A 20,133-nucleotide genomic window follows, 5' to 3' on the forward strand; every position below is an offset into this window, starting at 1 on the left:
CGGCATTCATTTTATTTAGAGCCTGATGTTCTCTATGGCAACTGACCAAAAGCTGATCTAAGATGTTGTCTTTTAATTCAGCCTCAAGGAAACCGAGTTATTTTTAGTGATGAATTTGTCCTTCAAGTGGGCTTTGTGGTTGTGGGCAAGGTGAGGACCCTGTGTGTAATGGCGGGATGGCTCTGCATCAGCTTGGGAGCTGGGTCACCAGGTTGTGGGATGGGATGAGGCCTTTCGCAGAGAAGGGAGCAAGACGGCAATTGCTGTGACTTTGAATTTTGAATGAGCCTGTTGATCCCCTCCTTGGAGCAAGCTTGCCCCAGCCAACTGCCAGTCTTAAGAATGGAAAAGTAACCTTGAAATGCAGATGTTGCTTTGACATTTTGCAGGTAGGTCAATATCCCAGTTGACTGCAGGGTTTCTCTTCTAAAGATCTGACCCTTGTTCAATGTGCTCAACTTTCCCTTTTCAGTTGCTTGAAAATCCTCTGCACATGGGGTCATGTTGTCAATCATTAAACTAATTTCCTTTATACTCTGTACAGCCCAACATTTCTCATTGAACTATTGCAAACTGTGGAATAATGTGAGAATTTTCTTTCAGTTATATAGGGGACTGTGAGATTCACATGGACATATCGAAATTTAATCTTGGAGTGAAAGGCGTACAGGTGCGTGCAGTGCTAATGTTGTCTGTGTGTGGCAGGAGGCAGCATGTCTCAATGGGGAGGTCATGACAACTGGGAAACCACGAACTAGCAGGCTTGGAATGATTGGCTTTATCTCCTTGTGTTTTGGCTGGGGAAATGATGCCTTCTTTGGAAAGCACCTAAATACCACTTTTAAGCTTCTTAGTGTGACTCTTAAAGGTCAGTGCTAGAGCATCAAGCTTGTGTAGGCTAGCTTTTGCCACTGGAGTTTAGAGGAGTTGTGTGTTGGTAGAGAACTTCAAAAGAGCCAGTTTTGTCCCTGACCTGTTCATAAACTGGTTTAGATTAGACCAACAACCCATCCATGCAATGTTGAAAACTAATAGGCAGATCGCTCCATTGTATGGCAGTCAGGATTGCAGGGAGATTCCACAAACTTAGAAAACATTGCCCAATATCAATAGCAATGGTTTGGGGGGAGGGATTTTTAGTAAAATGATTTCAAGTAGGATGTTTAAAATTATATCCATCACTGAGAAGCTCACAGTTTTGAAACTGCACCCTGAGAGTACCTTCAGGCTTAGTTTTTCTTGGTCTATTCTGTTTGCAGTTGTATGGGACACTGCGGGTGATACTGGAACCTCTTCTAACCGATGCACCTTTTATTGGAGCAGTAACCTTATTTTTTCTGCAGAAACCGGTGAGTCAGTAGTGAACTCCACTTTGCAGCCTTCTTGATACCTCGTCTGTCTTAATGGATGGATAGATCTTCAGTGAGTGACACATCGCTGGTAACCTAAACTGCGTGACTGTGAATGCCTCACAGTGCAGGTGTTTAAATAGCAAATTCCCAATTGTTCAGCATTCCCCTTGAGCCCCAAGAGGATGGCAATAAATTTGTCCTATTCTGTTGTAGTAGTAGCAGTGCCTAAAAAGTAACTTGCTTCACTCTAAGAATGGGAGGACTTTGCGACGGTGACAACACAGCAGGCATTTCATAGGCCTTTGCTGCAAGGTTCTTGGCAAGTGGATTTTAAATCTTCCCATTCATAGATTTTAAACACAGTCATCTTGGAGACCATTCAGTCATGGTCGTGCTTTGAAACCTTGCCTGTTTGAGGTCATGTGCCTTGTAGCTGAATTGTGGTCTAATAAAATATGAGAAACCTTCTAGTCTTGTAAGAACCAATTATCTTACAGCACACAGCTTTGCTTGCTTGTGGGTTATTCTCTGCTTGAGTTCATGGAAGTCATACATTTTTGATCTTGGATGAGGTGTTTTTGTGTTTAGGTGTAGTAGCATTATTTTAGCACATGAAAAAACTCTTTTTGTTTATTTTGTGAATAGAAATACAGCCTCTTGAAGCTGGGTGGTGTTTGTAAATCCCCCTGCCTCAGGGCATAGGCCAACCCCTAAGTGAAAGGATGAGGAAACAACTTCAAAGTCTAGGTAGAGCTGTCGGATTTACTACGCATGACCCCAGGGCATCTGCCAGTGGCCGTTGCTGGGGGCTGAGTGCTGTCTTTCCCTGTGCTTGCAGGATAAGTCCCAGTGATACCCTCATTTCAGGTATGGCAGGTAAAACAGATAAGGGAATTGCTACCAGCTGTTGATTTTAATGTATAGATGCAGTCACTTACTGGTGAAGGTTTTGCTTTCTTTAAACAGCTGGCTTCCTTTTAGAAACATTTGCTTCCCCTTTAAATTCTACATTTATTCTGAAATAAATTTTAATGGTCCTGTATAATTTTTCTCCCTGATCTTGTTGTAGCACTTGGAAATCAACTGGGCAGGCATGAGCAACCTCCTGGATGTCCCAGGAATTAAGTGAGTGTCTACTTTTCTTCACTTTATTCTTCTTCAAAAAAAACTTTGGAAGTTGGGATGGCATTCTTCAGTAATCATCAAAGCTATTCTCAAGAGCATTGCGTAAAGGTGGTGTGCTGATACTCATCCCATCATATTTGGCTATGTAGTTTGCAAAACCTGAGGAGGGTGCTTTTTACATTCTGTCAAAATCGCTTCATTGCATTTGGGATTTAGGATGGAAATAGTAAATCCCCAAAACTACAATGGTCTATAAACTAAAAACCAAGACCTTCCATTTCCCATGTGCCAGTTACTTGCAAAGGTAGATGAAGTAGATCTAGGTGACTGGCAGTCTGTGCTTATGTTTGTTTTCCTTAAAGAGAAAAAAGGCAAGGTATTACAGATTTATAAGGAGAAATGTTCTTCTCCTTCTGTGTAATCTGCTCACCTTTTAAGTTCTTCAGAAAACATAGCTCTTTCCCAATGCTTTTTGGGCCTGAAAACTTGCAGAGCCAGGATGAAAATCTTAGCGGTTTTCAGTACTGTATGTTTTGAATTGTTTCTCCAGATTGGAGATTTGTTTTTTCCTTGTTCCTCAGTGTAAGGAGAAAATCTGTTACACAAGAACAAAATATATTTGGTTACTCCGCCATTGCTTTTCTCCCTTTAAATGCAAATGCAGACACGTTAAGTCCCCTCTCTTCCCCTGCAACTCATGGTTTGCAGACTCATAGGAAGTGGCTGGCTCCTTCAGGTACCAGTTTATGCATTAAAGGGCCTCTGAAGACCTTTGATGTTGAGTGAGAGGAAACCTTCTTTTTGTTCTTAATTTGAGGCCAGAGTGGCCTTTTGCCATGAAGTTTGCCCTGAGAGCTCCAGTTTTTATCAGAGGAATTAATCTGTTCTTTTCAAACGCAGCTTTCCTTAATCCTTGCAGGGAGAAGAAGGTATGTAGGTGTTCCAACCTACAGCCTCTCATATAATTAAGTGAAAATTTCGTGTCCTAGATTTTCACTCTGGTTCTCTCACAGAGATTTGAACACAGAAACTCTTGCTTGTCCATCAGCACTACACATGAAAGCCAGGAGCAAAACATGCCTGACCATGAATAGGCTGAAGTACAGGTTGAGCAAGAGCTCTCCCTTTCAAATGAATTGGGAGTAAAGAAACTGGATGCAGTCATCTGTCCTGATGTACAAGCTGTGTTTAGTTGGGTGTACCCTGACACTCCAGAGAAGGGACAATTCTGTGACCTTCCTGTGGGGTTTTTTTTTTCCAGAAAAGCCAACAGCCTGACTGAAGGCTTTCAGGCTCCTGGTTTTACACTTGGAGTAGGAGAGGATTTTCCGTCTGTGTGAATCCAGTCTCATCTGTGAAATGTGACAATTTTGTTGCACAGTCTTACCCCGAGAAGCTGCCTTATAAGCAGTTTATTAAGAGAATGAAAGTCTTTCAGATGTTTGGTGCTCTCAGGTTTCCCTGTTTATATTTTCTTCTGCTCATGCCAAGTATATTGAAATCCTCTTATCACCTGGAGAGTACTGGAGGTCTATGATAGCCATATGCTTCTTGCTCAGGAGAATTTGGTCAAATTAGTTGTCCCCACCATACAAACAGAGCAATTCCAAAGAAAAGATTTTAAATGAAAGGTTAAAAATGTGTAAGTTTTAGAGTAGTATGGAAAGTTCCCTAAACTCCAAGACACGCAGTGCCCTCAGTTCAGCCAAGTGTCATCTCCTGTGTACCAAAGTTCCAGTTACTTCAAACAAGATTTTTCTTCTTGGTGCAAAACATAACAAGATACAGAATCTCATCTTTTGTTTAGTCTTCTAAAAAAAAAAAAGCCAAACTAATTTTGGTTTGAATGTGTCTGGCTTTTCCTTCCATTTTACAGTAAGATCTCAGCATAAGGCCAAGAGCAGATAGCAGTGTGTGCAGGGGCCATGTTCTAAGTCTAAAAACAAACTACCTTGAGGTCTTGAACCCCCTGTGAAATGGTGAAAATTCCAGATTCCCTCCTCACCACGTCCATCTCTGGTGTCAGCATTCCCAAGGAAACCCGGAAGGCACATGAGTTTGTAGGACTTGTTTGGGTGCATGATGATCTCGTCACATGGCCTAAGCTCCCATTCATCATTTACAACCTACTGGAGCCAAATGCACATCCAGCCCTAGTAACTCTAGACTGGAACGTCCCTGCGGGCAAGTGGGCACTGCACCATGTGTGCCACAAGGCAATGGCTATTACATGCTGAACGGTACGGAGTAAGGTTGAAAGGCATCTTGAGAGGTTGCCCTGTGCTCTTATTCTCCTCCATAGCAGCCCAACTCAATGCCAGTTGTTGATAGGATAGGCCTAGCCTTCCGCGGTGATCCACATACACCTTTAGTGATTGGTTCTGGTGTTAAACTGTTCTCTCTTTTTTCTCTTGTTCTAAGCTAAATGTCACAAGCGTGAGTTTCTTCTGCCCTTCTTCTTTCATGTGCAGTTGCATGTAGGCATGCTTTGGGTGAAGGGAGGCAGTATCACTTCTTTTGTAGCACCCATTTCTTGTGTTGCGCCTCATTCTTTCATTCTAACTGAAATTGCAATCGATTGTAGAGATTTAGGTTCCCCTTTTTCTTTTTTTCTCCCCACCTGCAGTGTAATGTCAGATTCGCTAATTCAAGACTTCATAGCTGCACGGCTGGTTCTACCAAACAGGATCACAGTGCCTCTGAAGAAGAACATGAACATTGCCCACTTGAGGTTCCCTATCCCACGTGTGAGTTTTTTTCAGTAAGACTGTTAAGACACCTGACTGCGCATTTGCTACAGCGCAGCTGCATGCAAGCTTAATGTGTTAGATTCCTGCACATCCAGCTCTCATCAGCTGTTTCAGCCTGGACTGTAGGCTTTCTGTAGATAATATTTCAGAAATATAAAAGCAGATGTTGGATAGATGTTGGGGGAGTGAGGACTGAGGGCTCCTACCCTCTATATGTGGCATAAGAAGTCTGTTTAGACACTGAACTCACTTACCAATTTAAACCTTTAGTCTCATTTGAGGTTACCACCAATCTTCAGTTAGAGAAGGTAAATACATGAGCAGTGAGTGTCAGACTACTTAATTTTTTTACTAATGATGTGAAGGGGTATAAATAGGGAGCTCAGGGGATGATGTCTCTTTGCTACAGAAAAAAATTCAGGGAAAAAAAGAACCACTCACATCTCCTAAATGCTTGACATGTATCCAGATCTTCAGTCTCCTGCATCCATCAAATACCTAATACATTCATTAATGAGGGTAAGTATAAGTGAATGACAAACGAATGCTCCCTATTGCAGACTTGAATCACCAAATTGAAGTTGAATCGCCACTCTGCAATAAAATAAGAACCTGCCAATGGATTCTTAATCCCTCCTTCAGTCAGTGGGAATTGATCTTCACGCCACACTTAATTTGATTGTGGCTACAATCCTGTGTGCATATGTATGTTTCTGTTTTAAAAATAAATTGAAGAATATTTCCTAGCCAATTATGTAGATTGGATTGTGTATCTGTTTAAGTTTGGTTTACTTTTTTTCCCAAGGTAGATGTTGGGAAAAGTGTTTTAATACAACTGTCATTTGAAATACACTGCATCAAAATATATGCCTTTGCAAACCTGTCATGATGACTATCTTTGCTGCCTGAAATAACTAGTTTTAGGAGGTAGCATATTATAAGTATTCAAAGATCGCATTTTCATGACCAATTTTGTATCTTATTTTATCCAGGGAGTAATAAGGGTTCATCTGCTAGAAGCTGAAAACCTTGTCCAGAAAGACAGTTTCCTTGGTGCAATCAGGGGGAAGTCTGACCCGTATGCTCTTCTTCGCGTTGGCACGGTGCAGTATCGAAGCAAGACAGTTTCCCGAGATCTTAATCCCATTTGGAATGAGACATTTGAGGTACTGAATCTTTTGATCTTTCCATCTGTAGGATGCACAGCCGTTTACATCCCTGTGCTTGGAGGACCTTCTCTTAACTGACTACACTGGAGCAGGTGGACTTCCTTGTTACTTGATTGATGAGGCATTTCTCTCCCTTAAACAAGTTCAAATTTACATTGCAAACTTGAAATGTCATTCAGGTTGATCTGATTTACATATGTGGGTTCTTGGAGGCGGTGCAAAGCACTGCTTTAAATATCAATCAGTGCAGTAGTCTGTGCAGCTATAGTCTGCTCTAGCATTGATTCTTCTCTGCTTATTAAGGATACCAGTTTGAGGGGTGTAGCTTGTAGTTCAGAATCAAACAAGCTGGTTTTGAAATGTTTTCATTTATAATCAATTATGTTTGTTATATGTTTCGCCACGAAACAGCAGAGAATGTCCATAATGTGTTATACAGCTGTGGTGTCGTGTTATTGTCCACAGCCTATATGAACCTATGTGAATGCTTTCTGTTTTTAATCAATACCTCTTTCTCCTCCAGTTTGTTGTTCATGAAGTGCCTGGTCAGGACTTAGAAGTGGACTTGTATGATGAAGATCCGGATAAAGATGACTTTATGGGCAGGTAAATTAGTATGACCCTTGCTTGGGGTACAGTAACCTCTGAAACAGGACACCCAGATTATTCATACTGGAAATTTAATATTGAAGGAAGCTGTTCCTTTCGACCAGATATTGACACCAAGTTATTAGTTCCTAGTACAACTAACTTTGAACTAGGTAGAGAATGGGCCCAGACTCCTGCAGGGAATGCTAGGAAGCCATTGGAAGTGATGGTTGCTACATGACTTTAGATTTACTTCAAATATATTTTAGTTTTGGAAGTATTTCAAGGGGGAGATTTCAGAAGTCTAAGTATGTTCCAGTGCACACGCACACAGGTAATGCGTAGAGGTTGCTATTTGGAACAGATGAGTGTGGGCTTTTTTGGTGGCGATTTCTTCTCCCCTCCTCGCCCCAGCAGCAGTATGCTATATGCCTAAATATACACTGAAATGTTTGCTTTTTGTCTTTCAGCTTGCTTATAAGCCTAGTGGATGTAATGAATGACAGAACTGTTGATGAGGTAAAGATCACAGCTTATTTCTAAATCTGGTTGGTGATGTACACTTACTTGTACTCGTTTGCGCTCTCCCTCTGCTACTACATTGTTTCTATGTGCTTAAAGCTTCCTTGCACTGTGGTATTTTCACAAAAAGAAAACACCTTTGCTCAGCTTAAGTAACTGTTAAAATAATTTTTACAGTCAACCTCAGACAGCCCTGAGGTTATGCTGAGCCAGCAGTGGGGTATCTTGTGTTGATACCCTGTGTCCTGTATGCACCAAATGTTTTCTGCAAGGCCACAGATAAAGTTTGGTGAAGCAGTCCGATTGCTGAGGGAAGAAACGATCCGGTCTTATTGTGGTTCGTCCTGCAACCCAGCACCCTGCAAACAATGCCAGGGTGCCTCTCTTGTGCTGCTGCTGGTTGGAAATATCCATGTGCTTTGCACGTATATGTGTATCTTATTTTCATTCTTTTCTGGCTTGTGTTTCTAAGTAGTAGATGGACATGCTACAATCTAAGTGTCACAAATGCAAGCTCAGGCACTCAAAGTGCAATTCATATTGTCTGTTGTACATAAGTCTCAGAGACTGCGACATATATATAAAAATTATTCTGCCTTACAGTTCTCAGGTTACTCTTTGTTGTCTCCATTTAGTGGTTTCCCTTAAGTAAGACAACGAGTGGACACTTGCATTTAAAACTGGAGTGGCTTTCACTAGTAAATGAGCAAGAAAAGCTACATGAGGTGAGTATATTTGCTTAAAGGATTCAAATACTCTGATCCCTGTCTGGTGATGAACAAAGGAGTGCATAACATTAGGAACCCCAGGCAAACTCATGGGAGTTTATTTTTGTCTGACAAAGTTTTGATGTGATTTTCCCTCCTGCTGCCCCTCCTGGAGAGGAAGGACATTTGCTTGGTCCCTTGGTAATTCAGGAGTAACTCAAATCTGGCAGCTCTTCTTGCTTGAACTAGCAAAGCTTTGTTTGACTCACTGCAAAATGGCCCTCACAGTTCCCTTCTTTGATAATTTTTCCCTTCCCTCTTCATCTAGGATCTGTGTAGGACCCCTGTCTATAACCTATACCGGTCATAGACAAATAGCCAGCACTGGTGCTTGGTAGGGCCATGGCTCCAAACGGTGTCTTACTTGTCTGGCAGAATTGCTCGGATAAAGCCCGTCTCCCAAGGATGCTGTTTCTTCATAATCAAGCAAAAGCATTTGAGTTCCACTGAAGTGAATAAAATTTGTTTCTAGGCTTTGTTCTGCTGCCACTGCGTTACTGATGTTGATGTACGTGGTTGAGCATGTGTTTAGGTGTCTTGCTGCACTGGTGAATCCAGCCAGTGCTGCAGTAGAGAGATAAAGAGCATTAAGGCCAGTGAATTGAAAAGACTTACACCTCTTCTTACTGGTCTGCTTAACACTGTCGTGCTGTATCGGCTTGCACTCCTCCAAATTGCAAGTTTTAGGAGAAAGGTGAAGAGCTGCTTAGCTTTCAGAAACTATCCTTTGAATTTCTGTTGTGCTTTATGTTGTCCTTGATGAGTGATCGTGCTTACCTTGTGTTTTGTTTTGTTTTATTTTATCTTTCCCGGCCTTCGCAGGATAAGAAGGGTCTGTCTACAGCTATTCTGATAGTCTACTTGGACAGTGCCTTCAACCTTCCAGTAAGTACAAACCACATGCAGGCAGACTTCACTTCTAACCTTTTTTTTTAAAGCCCACAAATTAATTGTTTTTAAATACTCTTTTACTAATTCAGAAAAACCACTTTGAGTATTCAAATGGTGAATGTGGAGCAAAGAAGATCAAAAATAACAAGTATCTCAAGGTAAAATTTATATTCTTCTCCCATGCTTGCAAAACGGCATTCTGGATTATGTGGTATCGTAGCAACTGAAACTAGCTGTGGTTAAAAAGAAATAATCTTTCCATTGTCAGAATCAAAGTGACCAGGGGTCAAAATAGTGATTGAAAGCCCACCCCACCACAGTGAAAGTCTAGGAGGTCCAAGGGGGAATGCAGCACAGAAATACTTGATTGGGGTGGGGTTGTCTTTATTTTTATTTTTACTTTGGACAGTAAGAGCCTCCAGGCATCAGACCAAGTCGTGTTGTCCTTTCTGCTGCTGCAGGGGTTCTTCCCATGCTGAGCTGTTCCAGTTTGATCTCCCACATTGGGATGGGAGAGATTCAGAAGCCACTCTGTCATTCATGCCTCCTCTCTCTTTGCTTCAGGTTACTAGTTTCAAAATACTGCACTGTGCTACTTTCATTTGCTACTTTCACATTTACTTTGTGATGTAAATGGTAGGTGTACGGAAGAAAGTCTCCCTTTTTTCTTGAACAAGCTACACACAACCACAGCTCTGAGCAGTGGTTAAAGCTTCCGATTCCCTCCGAGTAGCTCCTCTCCTAAGTGCTATCTTTCCAATTTCAATGAGTTACTAGCACTGTGATACAGATCATATTCGATAATCTTTAATTCTGGACTTCATTGTGTACACTTTTCTTGCTGCGCCAAGACAAGATCGTCAGCCTTAGTGCAGTAGTACAGAAGAGCACAGTATAAGAGGTTCAGTATTATTGCTTCTGGAAAGGAGTTGTTACCTATTTCAAGTAAGAGTAGTGGTTTAATGTTAGTTCCTGTAAGCTATAAATGTCTCTTTTTTTTTTTTTCCTTTTCCTTTTTTCCCCTGTATTAAATTACAGAAGACTGAACGAGAACCTTCCTCCTTCGTCCTGCTCACAGTAGGAAACAAGACTCAGAAAAGCAAGGTGAGGCTGTTTGACTCTTCTGCTTTCCTTAGTCACTCATAAAATAGAAAGTATTTATCTCCAAGTAGTCCCTGGGAAGTGTAGGACTAGGGAAGCTGATGTGAAGAGCTGTAGTTATGGTGATAGCTACAGAGGCCAGGAGGGTAGGGGTCATCCAGCATGTGGAAGCAGTGTGTCACTGAGCTGTGCTTGATTAGCAGGTGTCTGATCAGCTGCTGTACAGATGGGTGTTTTTGTGCTCGTGGCCATGAGGTCATGTTGGCCAAGATACCCTAGTTCTGTGAGGGTTGCAGAGGAAAGAATTGTAGGTCTTCAATCTGGCTCATGCTTTCTCAGGGCAGGGTGTCATTTGCATCAAGCTGGCATTTGTTCCCTCATCAGAGTCTCCTGGCTCCTGTGTTTCACAGAAGTTTTGCTGAATGTTTTTTACCTGGACAAGACATATCTGGATCTCCTCCATTTGACTTTCCGTTCCTTTTTGTTTGCATTATGTAATATTTATTTTTGCCTGATGAATATGAGCAACACCTGAGTTTTGCCCTCCCAGTAGCTGCTGTGTTTGTTGTCCCATAGCTGGATGTGGAAGAAGGCAGCCCTATGTTCTTTTGGACACCCAACAAATGCAAATGGATCCTGTTGGCTACACATGAGCATATGAGACTAGCACCTATTTTCCTTTGTTTCTTCCACTTTGTCCAGCCAGAAACTGGATTCTGCTTGCATTTTTACCTTTTTTATCTTTCCCTTTTCCCCACCACATCACCTGCCTCTCCCAAGCTAGCTCAGACTTCCAGCTTTCCCTTTGCTGCCAGCACTCCTGGCCTGCTGGAAGCAGCTGGTTTACGGAGCAGCCTCAGCCCCAGCCCCCATGGATGCTTTCCGTACTCTTTCATCCTTGAAGTGGATGGTGCTGAAGCTGTGCCCTCCTATTCTTCCCTCAAGCTCTACACCCTTCAAATTGCTCCTCTAGCTTTCCTACCCTTCCCCTCCAGCTCGCTGCAGCTTTGGGAGCTGGCTCTGGGTGCCTGCAGGCTGGAAGCAGCACTCTGGCTCTCCCTGGGTGGAGAGGCGGGAGGGAGGGAGCGGTGCCTTGCTGCAGGTGAGGCAGGCTGCTGGTCCAGGCAGCACTGGTTGGGGCCAACTCCAGCTCACCAGACTCGTTCTTTAGCATTTCCACGCCCGGCAGAACTTGTTCTGGTTGTGCTAGAGACTTTGCTTCCGCACGCTTCTGACCTGGAAATTTCACTCTCTCCATGCAGCGGGGGTGTAGCATCACTGAATAAAACAAGAGGGTCACTGTGACCCTCTCTGGTGATCAGTGTCATGGTATTCTTTGCTGCTTACAGAATAAGCTAACATATATGCCACAATCTTCTTGTTGCAGACCTGCAATTTCAGCAAAGATCCCACATGGGGCCAGGCTTTCACCTTCTTTGTCCACAGTGCTCATTCCCAGTCACTCCATGTCGAGGTGAGAGAAAAGCCTTTCCTTTGAAGACCGAGTGCACATCCATAGGGAGAAACCTCTTTTATGGTGGATGTGACCTCAATGCTGGTTGTTTCTGTGTGCTTGTACTGGGGTCCTCCTACTTAAAAGGTGGAAGAAGCACCTGTTGTTGCACAGAAAATTCTTTTATTAGGTGATGCTGGTATCTACCTTTGCTTTAGGATCATGTAACGCATATCTTAGTTTAAAACATGGGACATTTCTGGCTCCAAAGTGCAAAGGAGCTTTTATACAGGTCTGTGTGTAGTAAAGCCATGAATATTTTGCTGTCAGAAATTGCAGCCTTCGTAATTCTTAACCAGAGTCCTATCTCTTTACCTTAGTATTTTGGCTCATTAAGAAATCCTGTATCTCACTAGCATACATTGCAGTCATAGCCAGTTCTATGGCTGTTCACTCGGCTACAGAAGCGGATTTGAACTTAGAAAGTGTATTGAGGTTAAAAAGGATAAACAAACTATTATCTAAAAAGCTTGCAAAGGTTTAGACCAGTTGTCGTTCCAGCTACCTGGGACGTTTTCCCCAGAGCAAGTAAGGAAAGTCAAGTAAGTCCCAGGGCCTAGTTTTTCTGCTAAGGCAGTTCCTTCTCTGCATAGTTAGAAAAGGGATTTTTACTCCAAACATAATAATTCGTTACACTGCTGAAATACTGGCATTACCCATTTGGAAGTAACCATACTTGGTAGTACGTCCTGAAGTAAATAAGCTAATTTTGATCTCTGTCTGAAATACCTTCTTGGTTTGCTGTTCCCAGTGGTATCCTTTCCAGTTTGCCATCTAATAAACACTTTTTTTCCCCCCCTCTAGATAAAAGACAAGGATCGGGATATTGCCCTGGGAACTTCAGTGATATGTCTCTCCCACTTACTTAAGGACCCAAACATGACTCTGGATCAGAGATTTCAGCTGGATCATTCCAGTTCAGACAGCTTCATTAAGATGAAACTTGTGTTGCGGGTAAGTTGTTCTTTGCCATATTCACTCAGCTTCCCCAGTGGAAGCATCCAATTGTTACCAGGCAAAAGAGAGGAAAGGTGGGAGAGGAGAAACGCAGCTTTGCTTCATAGATGAGTAGAAAGTAGAAGTGTGACAAGGTCTTTAAGTGCAATTAAGAGTCCATGGTGGAGCTGAGAGGTATCCCTGAGGCTTCCAAAAATTTAGTGCAGTGTCATTGCTGAAAATCTTCTCATGACAATAAAGAGTTGGACTGAGACTATCTAAGCTGGGAAGTCAAAGCTGCTAAACAGTAAGAGGGACTGATGCTTAAGAATTGTTTTCTCACTGTGCTCTTGATCAGTGTTTAGACACTGTGAAATACATACACAGCAGGACAAGGGAAGGGAACGTCGCAGCTAATCCCATAGGCCTCTTTCATCTCAAATGGCAGATTCCTGTCGTTACAGTTTTGTGGTGAAACTTCATCCTAGGTGGTAATGCTGCCATTAACCCCAGTGCTTCGGGAGCAGCACTCATTTCTCTCCCTTGTGATTTTTAGGCTTTGAATGTTGAAGAAACCGATCCACAAAGAGTCAAGGCTGGTGTCGATGCCTCGAAGCAAGGTCCCGTGCGTGTCATGGAAAAGAGTGGAAACCAGCAAAAGTTTGCCTCCTCATCAAAACCAGAAGTCTCAAAAGTACCTCCAGTGAGCAAAGACTCTGCAGCACTTGAATCCCTGCCGAAAAAGGACAGCAGAGAAGACCTGGACACAAATGACAGTTCAGCAGCGCCTGTACCAAGTGAAACTGTTGCTGGACTTAATGAGACAGAGCGCGAACAAAATCCAGAGCATCACCCATCGTCAGCGTTGCATACCAGAGCAGCAGTAGTGCCCACTCTGCCGGTTGTACAGGAACTGAGGCTTGCGCCCAGTGTTGCTTCGCTGGGTTCTCTGCCTTCTTCTTGCTTTGAATTAAGTAGCAGCAATCTGGACCTTCAGAAGTAGGTGTTCTTCCAGCTGAATTGTTCTTCTCTTGGGAAAGTTTAGGTTTTATAGGTTGCTATTGCATACGGTTGAATTCAAGACTGCTAAGTCATTTGGAGTCTTGGGTCTCAAATCACCTTACGAAGAATTGACCTAAATATTCCAGTCAACAGCAAAGTAAACTACAGGGTCACTCTCAGATCAGGTGTAAAGTGAAAGTATTTCCTTCTCTGGCTCTCCTGAGAAGCGCTGCATGTGTTGGCTTTATTGTTTAAGAGCCTCTCACACAGAATATCCTGGGTCCCATAACACTCATGATTTTAGCAACAGGAGATTGGAAGTCTGAATATCCCACTTCCTTAAAAACTCTTGATAAGCGTATCTGGCTGCTATCTGCGTTTTGGATGCTGTGTTTTATCCAACACTTTTTAAGACTCTCATAATGCTGTGAACAAAGTTTTTGTGGATAGGCGTGCTTGTGTGTGTATGTCCTTCCCACAGTGCAAACTGCGAGGCTGCAGGTACTCTGCTCTGCCGAGGAGGACAGAGCGCCAGACCTGTCTCTCCTGGGGTGCAGAATGGAGCTAGTAGAATCCTTAATGAACTGAAGTAGCAAAGAAGGTCCATCTCAATTAAGAGAGCAGCAGAGCAGTTATCAACCTGACCATCAAACCCAGCTCCAGCTGTTCAGTCTAGTGCTTCTGGCCTGGCAAATTCTCTAGCTCTGAACAGGGCCTCATTTAGAAACCATTTTAACGCCATTTTTAAGCAATGTTTTGGATTTGAAAGCGCTTTAATAACCTGCAGAATGAGATATAAAAAAGGTCCCATTTTGCATATGCAGACATCCTCAAAGGAGCTGTGTAAGAAGCTAACTGGTACTTTACTGCTCTGTCTAAGCAGGCCAGTTAGGTGCTTTTTTTGGCCAGTTACGCTGTGGGACAGAAATGGGGTACCTGTACAGAAGGCCGGGTAGGCAGTGCTGGCACTAACAGGAGTGTTGGCTCTGTGGAGCCTCTGTCACCCAGCCGCTTTCTTGACAGCAGACCTTAGGGTGCCAGAAAGGGGAATAGTGCCCCGAAAGGTGGTTTTAGTTGAAAATGCATCACCAACTTCGGAAGCTCGTGTGCTGTTTTGTGCTGCTGGGTCTGTGCGTGTGATCTGTTAAATAGGTGTATTTAAAAGCTTTTGACTGTGCAACTGTCTTACAGCGGGACTGAAATGCCTCTGGGAGAGATTCAGCTCACAGTGCGGTATGCTTCAATACGGCAGAGTCTCGTCGTGCTGGTGAATGGCTGCAGGTAACGCTGGTGTTTGCATCTCTCTGTAAAGGGTAGGGGAAGAGCTCTTGGTGCTTGTGTCATTCAGCAAAGCTGGAGCAGAACCACGTGCAGCGTAAGCTGCGCAGCTGAGACACCTTAGTGTTGGCTGACTTCCTTCTATGCAGCTTCAGTAAGCCCAGGCAGGTGGAAACCACCAGCTCTGGTCAGTGCCAGAAGCAGGTCTGCGAGAGTGACCAGCGAGTAGTGCTCGCTACAGTAGAGCTACTTCCACTTTCATCCACCCAAAACTTCTCTGAACAGCACTGACATCTGATGTGTCTTGGGATGTCATGATAGGCATCATGACAAGGATCAACACCTATGACTGAATTTGTAGATGTTTAATGTAGGAACCCCAATAAGTGGCTACACACTCAATAAGGAGAATTTTGCTTAACTTCACATCCTTAAAGTTTTATTTTCATATGTTCCAACTCCCAAGATAAATGTATTTGGCCCATGAACCCATGAACCCACGAACCCACGAAGGTCTGATTCTATGAGGGACAAGGTATTAAAACACACAATGCTCATCAACACTCTGTTTCTTTTAACAGAAACTTAGTGCCCTCTTCCAATCGTGGAGTCGATCCCTATGTTCGTATATATCTGCTTCCAGATAGAAGATGGGCAAGCAGGAAGAAGACTTCCGTTAAGAAAAAAACTCTGAACCCTCAATACGATGAGAAGTAAGAAAATTTTAATTATGATCGCGGCCGAAATAGTTACGATCTCTATATAATGAAAGGGCTTACCTATGGTATGCTGCTGTTGCGCTGAGGCATTGTCTTGTGAACATTTTCGGGTGTTCTGGGGAAAAAAAAAAAAAAAAAAGGCACTTTAACTGTGATTTGCAAGTATTCAGGGCTGGCCTTGCTCTGCCTATGGTGTTTCCTGTGACCCTGGTAGGAGGGCGCATCTTCTCACCCCCTTCCCCGATCCTCACAGGCTGCATTTGCTTCTTTGCACACGGCTATTCCCCAACCCACGTTTAACTCCCTGTCAGCGCAGAGGCAATCTTTCCATTTGGGTACCTCGCAGGGCCTGCTTCTCTCTTCGTGCTGCTTTGCCAGATGCTTATTCTGACATCTTTCCAAAAGTCAAAGGCAGGAATACAAAGCCCTTTGAGACTGGACCGTTCTTCGGACAGACAGATGGATGTTGTCATCGACAACTGGTGGGAGCAGGGTGAAATGTTCCCATGTCTTTGCAGGCAGTGTCATGTCTACAGCTCTGCCACTGAAATTGAACATGTTTTGGATAAGACCAGAGTGATGCTTAGAAGTAGAGCACTTTTGAGAGGTGGTTTTAATCCCGTATTTAGAGGAAGGCAGATGTATGTGACAATATGTGAATGCTGGGGGGTCCTGGGTGGCTCAGTTTTTTCCTACGTTGGATCCTTTCTGTATATGGCAGCGTAGGTCAGAAATGGAGAAGAGATTTTAAAATATTGCATCTTAACACTCAAAACACCAGAGTGCTGGATTTTGCTTCTGCTTCTTCTCGTGTATCTCTACCAATTTAGTGCCAGCACAGCTGTTGGGAACACTATCTCTTTTTCCTCATCCGCAGCATTGACTGCCCTGCACATACATCCTCAATTAAGTGCAGTAGGTTGAGCAATACTGAGCTCCAAAACACATTACCTGTTTTACAACTCTGACTCGGGGAAAAGCTATTCAGGTGGGCAGAACTTAGATGATTTAGCTTTAGCGTGGACAGAACTCACTTGACACTAGATGATGTGTGCCAGAGGTGTGAGTCAGAGCCATTAAGAATCTAATTGCCACAGGTTTCAGCCTTTGTCTTCTCTTAATGTGGTGTAAGCCTACTCTGTAAACCTGGGGGGTGGCTCAGCTATTTCCTCTGAGTAATAAAGGCTGGATGGAAAACACGCTGATCTTCCATGAAGGGGGAAAATGAGGGTAAATAGCATTTCATCATGGATGCATGTTTTCCTCCTTCCCTCTGGCAGGGTGAACAGTCTGAACAAGTGTTGTAGTCTTTCATGAGGCCTGGAAGAGATTTCTCACAGTGGGAATAAAATCTGACTACAGAATTGCCTTTTCTGTGTCTTCCTTCTCTGTTAAAGCTCTGGCCACTCCACTGACGCTGTATTGTCACTGCAGTCTGGCCGCTGATGCTTATGGGATTTTAATTTTTCACTCAAGCCTCTCCTTTCAAAACTTTTAGGTTCGAATTTTTTGAATCTTTGGAAGACGTCAAGAAAAGGACGCTGGACATTGCAGTGAAAAACAGCAGGCCCTTCATTTCACAGGAAAGGAAGGAGCTGGGGAAAGTAAGTTTAAAGATTCCCATAATCCTGAAAGGCGGTTCCAGTAACTCAGTCTCGGTAGTAGGACTGGCACTCTAGAAACATGTTTTTCTGCCAGATTTTCATCTGACATCAGGCTGTATCCTTGTGGAAACTTGTGTGGTCTCACGTGATTCGTGTGCTGTGCTGCTTCATTTCACAAGGGCGCTCCTGAATTAAAAACATGTTTCCTGGGATCCGCTGCAGCCCCTTTGGGGAATGGTTCCAATAGTGCAAACACGAAGCTGAGAAAAACGCGTGATTAAAACCCGGAATTTGCCAAGCTTTGTGTGAAAAGTAAACTGGAATCACTTCTTAGTGATAATTTTCCAAGCATTCCCTGTGTCTTGGGAATACAGGAACCTCACCTCCCTTGAGCCTGAGCTGCAGCCCTAGAACCTGAAAGATTGGTGCGTGAGGAGCGCTAGCTTAGCTAATCGATTTGTATGCTGAATAACATACGAAGAAATAAAATTTGCTTTTTAAAGGTGCGGATTGACTTGTCACAGGAGGACTTAATAAAAGGTTTTGCACAGTGGTAAGTTTCCACCTCCCCGCTTTCACCTGCTGATGGCTTTGCCGCGAGTTTGCCTGACTGTTGTTGGAGGGCTGGCAAAGGGGCTGTGTATCTTGGTGAGCAGGAAGAATATTTGACCTGTAAATGCAGGACTAACTTGAACTAATCTGGTAGTTTTATCGAAGTTGCGTGTTAATCCAGTTGCCAGTGCAATACCTGCCCTGTGAAACAGTTTTAATAAGAGGCCTATAAGTCAATTATAGTCTTCAACATATTTTAAGTTACCATAAAAGCCACTAGGATACATAAGTAAAAGAATTATGTTTATTAAAGTAACCTTGCAACAAATTTTGACTTGGATAAAGATCTTAACTAAATTATTACTCCGATCAGCAATATATGATAAAACTTTAATTACAAAGCATTTATAGAAACTATTATAATAAGCCACTTACAGTTTTACTTGTATGTTCATTGTGGTTCAGACTTAAACCCTAAGCATTGGTCTGAGGCAAAGATTAAAAACCAGGTGTTTTTATTCCTCCTTTTACGTCTGTAGTTAATGGCAGTAGTTGCTCCTTCTCTCTCCTTCAGTGGAGCCCAAGGAATGCAGCGTGGGTAGCCCGGGAGCTTGCCCTCTGCGCAGGCAGGGAGCCAACACTGGCCAGCAGGATAGGAAACCCAAGTTGCCCTGGCCCAGCTTGCGGCTGTGGCTCACGTAAGCTTATGGCAATTATGGGAGTAGGAGGAAAATGACGCATCCAACGTCCCTGGTTAAAGAGCTGAAGTTTGAGGCCATCTCCGAAGCCTCCTTTGCCATGCCGCCCAGGAAGCACAAGCAATGAAGCAGCCAAGTTCTCTCTATTGTGCCAGTTAAAACTTTCAAGTCTTAAACTACTATAATTACTAATTGTGTCTGTGTTGCAGGTATGAGCTGACAAGGAGTAGACGCAAGAAAAATTGATCTCTTCTCATGTATATAAGTTACTAATTTTTCAACTTTATATGAATGTACATATCTCTTTTGTAATGAATGTGTTTTGAACAGTCACTGCAAATTTGAAGCAGTCTTCAGTTCAGGACATGTAAATTTAATGATCCTACTGCGAGATTAGTTCTCACTGAAGTAAAAAAACCAAAGAAACAAACAAAACCAACCCCACATTGGGAATTATTTCTCTCTAAATGACAAGTCCTTTGGTTTTGCTGTTTCTGGTATATCTCCCCCAAAGAGCCCTTAGGTATGAATACTCTTGTAAGGAAGAGTTGTACCTGGAGACAGTGTAGGCTGTCATTGCTTTGCTTGGCGGCCTCATTTCCCCACGATCCTGTTCATGTTGTTTTAACATGAAAGCATTGCACTTTTAAAAGAATAAATCTTTAAACAGCATTCTTCATCTGTAGGGCTGCAGAACCCATTGAAAGAAACTGTTTAAAGACTCTAATAGCAATTGCTTTTTTTGAGAAACTAAGGAATTGATATTCCACTGTTCAGAAGTATCTTAGCAGATTGTGGCTGTAAGTATGTGTATAATGAGCTTCCCAAAGCAGGGAGACTAGTTTACCAAGTTGTCATTAAGGTTTTAGTTTGTGACGCCTTAACATGTTTTGTTCTTTGTTACAGTACATTTCAAAATCTTGTAAACCTTGATAGCAAAGCATTCTGCCTGAGGAACAGCAGAGTTTTGTAAACCAGGCTTTATTAATATTGGAGCAAAATATACCCAAATATTTTTGGAAGCTTGGTGTGCTTGTTTCTGTACAATAAACTTCTAACTGTCTTGCATACGAAACTTGATCTATGCCTTTCTAAAACGGACTTTGGAAATATGACCATGGTAACTTCAAATCCGTGCTAGGCAGAAACCTGTAACCCACCACCTGAAGCAAGTTTCAAATATTTTTGGCTTAGAATCTCATTAATCTAGTCTGCCTCACTCCATGACCAGAATCTCACTGAGTAACAATTTGCTCGCATCCCAAACTTACCTGAAGATGTAAACAGCATTTTAAAATAGGGTCTCCAGAAAACCAAGATAGGCAAAGGCTGAGAGCGTTACGGGTAAGGCAGTTAGAGCACCTTTATCTCATTCTTACTGTGTCAGCAACGTTCAAAATGCTTAGTGGCTATAGGCTGCCGGGCTTTGTGTGCCGGGTTCGGTTTCCCAAACTGACGCAGAGTGTCTTGGTTCTCTCTCTGGGATTGAGCAGACCAGTTGATAGCAGTTACAGTAAGTTTTTCTTAAATTGACCAAGAAACAAGAATTAAGAAAAATGAAAAAAT

At 42.9% G+C, this 20,133-nt stretch overlaps 1 protein-coding gene across 1 annotated transcript in view; it reads left to right on the top strand.

Annotated features, from left to right (window-relative positions):
- The window catches only part of ESYT3 (extended synaptotagmin-like protein 3), a 25,372-nt gene extending 6,559 nt beyond the window's left edge, over positions 1-18,813 (top strand). Inside the window, exons 3-21 of the mRNA XM_009887258.1 lie at positions 604-670; positions 1,260-1,349; positions 2,422-2,477; positions 5,104-5,224; positions 6,220-6,393; positions 6,920-7,002; positions 7,455-7,503; positions 8,142-8,231; positions 9,096-9,158; positions 9,254-9,322; positions 10,203-10,268; positions 11,653-11,739; positions 12,583-12,732; positions 13,271-13,713; positions 14,908-14,997; positions 15,576-15,707; positions 17,212-17,317; positions 17,821-17,870; positions 18,777-18,813. Coding sequence (XP_009885560.1) covers positions 604-670; positions 1,260-1,349; positions 2,422-2,477; positions 5,104-5,224; positions 6,220-6,393; positions 6,920-7,002; positions 7,455-7,503; positions 8,142-8,231; positions 9,096-9,158; positions 9,254-9,322; positions 10,203-10,268; positions 11,653-11,739; positions 12,583-12,732; positions 13,271-13,713; positions 14,908-14,997; positions 15,576-15,707; positions 17,212-17,317; positions 17,821-17,870; positions 18,777-18,813 — 2,023 coding nt within the window. The remainder of the gene's footprint in view (positions 1-603; positions 671-1,259; positions 1,350-2,421; positions 2,478-5,103; positions 5,225-6,219; positions 6,394-6,919; positions 7,003-7,454; positions 7,504-8,141; positions 8,232-9,095; positions 9,159-9,253; positions 9,323-10,202; positions 10,269-11,652; positions 11,740-12,582; positions 12,733-13,270; positions 13,714-14,907; positions 14,998-15,575; positions 15,708-17,211; positions 17,318-17,820; positions 17,871-18,776) is intronic.
- The last annotated feature ends 1,320 nt before the right edge of the window (positions 18,814-20,133 follow it).

The sequence above is a fragment of the Charadrius vociferus genome, unplaced genomic scaffold (genome assembly GCF_000708025.1).
Source record: "Charadrius vociferus isolate BGI_N301 unplaced genomic scaffold, ASM70802v2 scaffold385, whole genome shotgun sequence".
Classification (NCBI taxonomy): domain Eukaryota; kingdom Metazoa; phylum Chordata; class Aves; order Charadriiformes; family Charadriidae; genus Charadrius; species Charadrius vociferus.